Source organism: Stomoxys calcitrans, chromosome 1 (genome assembly GCF_963082655.1).
Source record: "Stomoxys calcitrans chromosome 1, idStoCalc2.1, whole genome shotgun sequence".
Taxonomy (NCBI): domain Eukaryota; kingdom Metazoa; phylum Arthropoda; class Insecta; order Diptera; family Muscidae; genus Stomoxys; species Stomoxys calcitrans.
The window spans coordinates 69,619,361-69,624,816 of NC_081552.1; the positions used below are offsets into that span (position 1 = coordinate 69,619,361).

The 5,456-nt window shown below is 38.8% G+C and overlaps 1 protein-coding gene across 1 annotated transcript; it reads left to right on the forward strand.

Annotated features, from left to right (window-relative positions):
- The first annotated feature begins 213 nt into the window (after positions 1–213).
- LOC106095204 (peritrophin-48) lies at positions 214–1,525 on the forward strand. The gene is made up of 3 exons (XM_013262449.2): positions 214–330; positions 391–430; positions 503–1,525. Exons 1-3 carry the CDS (start codon positions 295–297, stop codon positions 1,507–1,509), a joined length of 1,083 nt encoding a protein of 360 aa, XP_013117903.2. The 5' UTR covers positions 214–294; the 3' UTR covers positions 1,510–1,525.
- The last annotated feature ends 3,931 nt before the right edge of the window (positions 1,526–5,456 follow it).

The window sequence follows — 5,456 nt, forward strand, 5'->3', positions numbered from 1 at the left end:
AAGTACAGACAGGTAGACGTCAAGCCTCCATCCCCCTTCCGCATAGCGTCTTTTCAGTATAATCAAATGCCCTTGCCTTAGTTACCATACCTACTTCGTCAGATGAAGAAACTTAAACATGCCGAACCGCCTCATATGACCAAAAAATTTCCTTCTTATCAAAGGAGCCACACAGAAAAATATTTACTTGCACCTAATCATTGGATAGTCCAAATTAATAATAAATGACATAAATTTAAAATCGCTACATCAGTGCTATAAATATTTTCTTTACCGAGGAGATAAAGAGATAAAATGCCACAAAATATGACGCCCGTATTTAGGAGGAGGGTAAATGTCTATAAAGAATGTTAAAAGTTCTATCAATTGAAGTTAGTCTTCGATTTTCAGTCGCGCACTGCTATACTGTTTAGCGGAAACATGAAACTAGGTAAGGGTGATCGAACTTTTAATCAATTCTCAGTGAGAGAGATGAGCTATGGATTATTATTATCTCTTTAAGGATATTTATTCGTCACCCTGCTCTTGGGTATTCTTTGGCAACGCAGCCAAGCCACAAAATGGGCCCTGGAGTCCAAAGAGGATGTGTGCTCTCTATTTCCCGATGGGGCTATTCTTCGCAAACCTGGTAGCTGTCAAGAAACCATAAAGTGTATGAATGGCGTCAGCACTCCGGGACCTACCACCTGCGAAGGAAGCCAGGGCTACAAATTGGAGACCAATAAATGTGCTTCGGTTAGCGATGCCTATTGTTCCACGCCTTGTGTCAAAAATTCTCCCACCTGGGTGGCTGGCAAAAGAAATTGCATTGATTGGGCCCAATGTGATGGCAAGACCCAACTGTCGACCGGCAGCTGTCCCACTGGCCAAATCTTCAATGCAGAGGTGCAGCGATGCCAATACAAACCCACAGGCTTTGTATGCGACATGGTATATGACATTTGCAACATCTCCCCCAAAGATCAAAAGTTTTGGGATGAATTCAATTGCCACAAATACTTCTACTGCGACAAGAGCCAGAAGCAGCAAACTGGTGAATGTCCCACGGGCACCTACTATGAGAAGCAAAGTGGTGAATGCATAGCCAAGGCTCAGGTGGACTGTTATAAACACCCATTGCCGCTAGATGTGTGTGGTAATGCCAAATTAGCGATACGTGATCATTTCGTAAGTGATCAGGCCACCTGTAGTGGCTATTTCTATTGCAAGGACTTGGGCTCTGGCATTCCAGATACCAACCCCGACTGGGGTAAATGCTCAAATGGCTACTTTTTCGATGCAGAACTGGAGGTGTGCCGTGATCGTAACACTATTCACTGTGACGAAGATCGTTGCGATGGGCGTACTAGTGGCTTTGAGTTGGCTCCCATACCCGGTTGCCAACACTATTACCAATGCGAAAATGGTTATACCATTGGGCCAGCCCTAGAATGTGAGGAAGGCTTATACTTTGATGCCGGCATGGAGAAATGTGTAGCTACTAAGACTTCTTATCCCATTTGTTCTTAGAGAAACAAAATAAAAGAAAATATAAATAAATGAATTGGAAACCGAAAAGTGATTGATTTTATTGTAGAAACTTTGTTGTTGTTGCTAGGCTTTAAGCAATTGTTTGACGATAAAGTTGGAAGCATAAATCCAGGTGCTCAAGATGTCAAATTAGGATATCGATTAAAACAAAATTAGACCTTTTCCGCGAACATTTCACTAAGGAACTGAGAGAACATTTCACTAAGGAATGAGGCCGATCCAAGGCCTATATTATTGGCTCATTAATAAGGAACCTTATTATTACAAGGGCTCCTGTATAAATGTCTGGCCTAATCATCAAAAATGGTTTTATTGCTTCTCGAAGTATCCTTCAGCATGGTTTATACACCTTTGTATACGCTCAAACCAACTGTCGAATCATTTTTTCCCACCACGATTAATGGTGATTTCGATTCTGAAAAAAAATGTTACACTAATGTTACACTTATACGGGACAACATTTTGGGAATGCTGCCTTATCCCTCTCATAGTTTTACACTTTTTACATTTTCAATCGAACATGTTAATATGCCCGTATATTGTAATTTCAACCAAATAATGCTGTAAAATGTAGCAATGCATCTAATATGCCGTTAGCTAAATAAAACGCGATTACTTTTTCCTTTTTTTATGTATTTCTTTTTAATATTTTGCCAAATATTCTACAAATTGTTTTCTTCTTCTTCTTTTCAACCAAAATTTGCTTGAACGGTGGCATGCACATGAGATGATAGCAGCTGATTTAAAGTGCGGCATTCTCCATCCTAGCCTAGCCACGGTGTAGAAAATGCAGCATTTTTTCACTTTCAGTGGGCAACACCATTACAAACGAACATTTACCCGGTGGTGGGGTTACACTTTTTTGGAGAATCGAACACAAAATTTCGATCTCAGTGCAACATGTCGAAAAAATGCTGCACTTTTTTTCACAATCGAAATCACCATAAGACACATCCAAAACATGGTTATTGAACGCTTCAACAGCATTTCTGAGTGCAGGTTAGTCCGCGCGGGTATAATGTACGCGTACATTGGCCACAAAAATTCCTTTAAAAAACACGGGAGAGACTTCTTTCATATCTATGAGTGCAATTTGATTCAAACTATAAACTCTTTTATACAAGATTCCTAGGTATGTATCTTTAATGATATTTAGGAAATACTTAAGTAATGAGTTTTGGATATCCGCCTTTGATGCTGAACGGCTTGGTTCAAATCTCGACAAGAACATAGGAACAAACTTCACCGGTGGTTATCCTCTCCTAGCGCTGATGAAACTTTTGAGGTATTTGCCGTAGGTAATCAATTCTGTTCGAATGGCAGCAAGCCATGAGATGAGAGAAGTATCTCCGCTGTTCCTTAATGGAATGTTCATGGGTGTATTTGCAATTTTGGGATAAGTAATGTCAATCATAGAATTAAAATTCTCCTTTCTTGAGTTTTCGTATACATATAATAAAGTATGGTTATTACCGAAAAAGTATCAAATGAGTCGCGAGGCTACCGTGGTACTTGATGTTTAAAAAGTCGTCAAAAAAAGTACTAAAGTATAAAAATTATCATCCTTGGTGGGAGCTCGCATTTGTCATGGTAAACAATGGTTTCTCTTGTGCAATGCAAATTTGCCCATGAACATTCCATCAAAGAACATTCAAGAACTTCTCACATACACTCAGAGAAATTTGTTAGCTAAGAACAGCTTAATTGTTTACTGTAGCAACAGTAAGTGGGTCAGCAGTAATTCTTTGCTTAAACAGTAAACATTTTCTGCTGTTTTCAGAAGGTGAAAAATGAAAAATTACCTAAAAATTTCATAAACACTTAAAAATTGTTTACGTTTCATCTTTTATTATAGTTTAAGGGCATATAATGCAACACCTTTTTTTAATATTTTACAATTTGCAAATTTCTTAGCGATTTAAAAAAAACAGACAAACTAACTTCTTCAATCACATTTATAATTTTAAACAAAAAATTACGCTTAAAAACTTGTATTAAGCTAATTCTATAATAGATGTTTACGCGCCAACCGGGGCGGCCAAAAGCCCGATGATCCGAACCGAAAGATCAATTGGTGAGTGACACGTCGAAACTTGGTGTCGGAGAATATAGAAGGATCGCAGAAGATCGAGGCGCTTGGAACGCTTTTCTGAGTTCGGCTAATGGGGCAAATATTCTGTCATAGCCAATTAAAGCAAATAAAAGTACAACATATGTTTAGAAATTCAAAATTTTTTTATGGTTGCATTCAGAAGTTGAAAATGTTTATTTTAATATTAGCAGGCAGTGCTAGCTGATATCAGCAGACATACTTGTCTGTATATACCAGTGAGTGCTATCCGATCTAAGTTTTTAAGCTCAATGATAAAAGTGCCTCTTTTGTATAGCAAAGTCTGAACGGCGACCCGCAGTGCGACACTTCTGTAGGAGTTTTTATTTGTGCCTGCACTTGAAGGCGCCATTTGTGAGGTACACCTGAGTTCGAAACACGCAAGGATTCGAACTCAGGCGTTCAGCGTCATAGGCGAGCCTCTATAGGGCGAAATTCTCGTCCGATTTGACTGAAATTTTGCACGTAGTGTTCTGGTGTCACTTTCAAGTATGATTCAAATCTGGTATAGCTGTCATATAAACCGATCTTGGATCTTGACTTCTTGAGCCCATATAGCGCGCAATTCTCATCCGATTTGGCTGAAATTTTGCACGAAGTGTTTTGTTATGACTTTCAATAACTGTACTAAGTATTATGGCGCAAGTATGGTGCAAATCTGTACATAACCTGATTTAGCTGTCATATCCGATTGGGAAGAAATTTTGTATAAGAGCTTCTCTCATGACCTTCAACATGCGTGTTCAATATGGTCTGAATCGATCAATTGCTTGATACAGCTCCCATATAAACCTACCTCCCGATTTTGCTTGTTGAGCCCCTACAAGACGCAATTCTTATCCGAATGAACTGAAATATTACACAATGGCTTCTAAAGGGTGATTTTTTTGAGGTTAGGATTTTTATGCATTAGTATTTGACAGATCACGTGGGATTTCAGACATGGTGTCAAAGAGAAAGATGCTCAGTATGCTTTGACATTTCATCATGAATAGACTTACTAACGAGCAACGCTTGCAAATCATTGAATTTTATTACCAAAATCAGTGTTCGGTTCGAAATGTGTTCAAATTTTGACAAATTTTGTTCAGCGATGAGGCTCATTTCTGGTTGAATGGCTATGTAAATAAGCAAAATTGCCGCATTTGGAGTGAAGAGCAACCAGAAGCCGTTCAAGAACTGCCCATGCATCCCGAAAAATGCAAATGCAAATGTTGGACGCAACGTTACGGTGAATGAACACATTTCGAACCGAACACTGATTTTGGTAATAAAATTCAATGATTTGCAAGCGTTGCTCGTTAGTAAGTCTATTCATGATGAAATGTCAAAGCATACTGAGCATCTTTCTCTTTGACACCATGTCTGAAATCCCACGTGATCTGTCAAATACTAATGCATGAAAATCCTAACCTCAAAAAAATCACCCTTTACAATATTCAACATTCAATTCCATACATAACAAAACACGTTGTGCATTTCATTCCAATCGGGTAAGAATTGCGCACTCTAGAGGCTCAAGGAGTCAAGACCCAAGATCGGTTTATATGGCAGCTAAACTGCGCTAAGTAAATTTCAGTCAAATCGGACTAGAATTTCGCCCTCTAGAGACCCAAGATCGGTTTAGATGGCAGCTATATTAAAACATGGACCGATATGGCCACTTTACAATCCCAACTGACCTACATTAATAAGAAGTATTTTGTGCAAAATTCCAAGCGGCTAGTTTTACTCCTTCGAAAGTTAGCGTGCATTAGTACATTAATTGATATCTAAAGGACCTCAAAACCTCCCAAGGGGAGATTTTGTATGGTTT

What these genes read in the sequence shown, in the direction of transcription:
- LOC106095204 (XM_013262449.2), top strand. Translation starts at nt 295, where the DNA reads ATGCCACAAAATATGACGCCCGTATTTAGGAGGAGG. An exon ending in CGCCCGTATTTAGGAGGAGG is followed by an intron (nt 331 to 390) that starts GTAAATGTCTAT and finishes TTCGATTTTCAG; the next exon opens with TCGCGCACTGCTATACTGTT. An exon ending in TAGCGGAAACATGAAACTAG is followed by an intron (nt 431 to 502) that starts GTAAGGGTGATC and finishes TATCTCTTTAAG; the next exon opens with GATATTTATTCGTCACCCTG.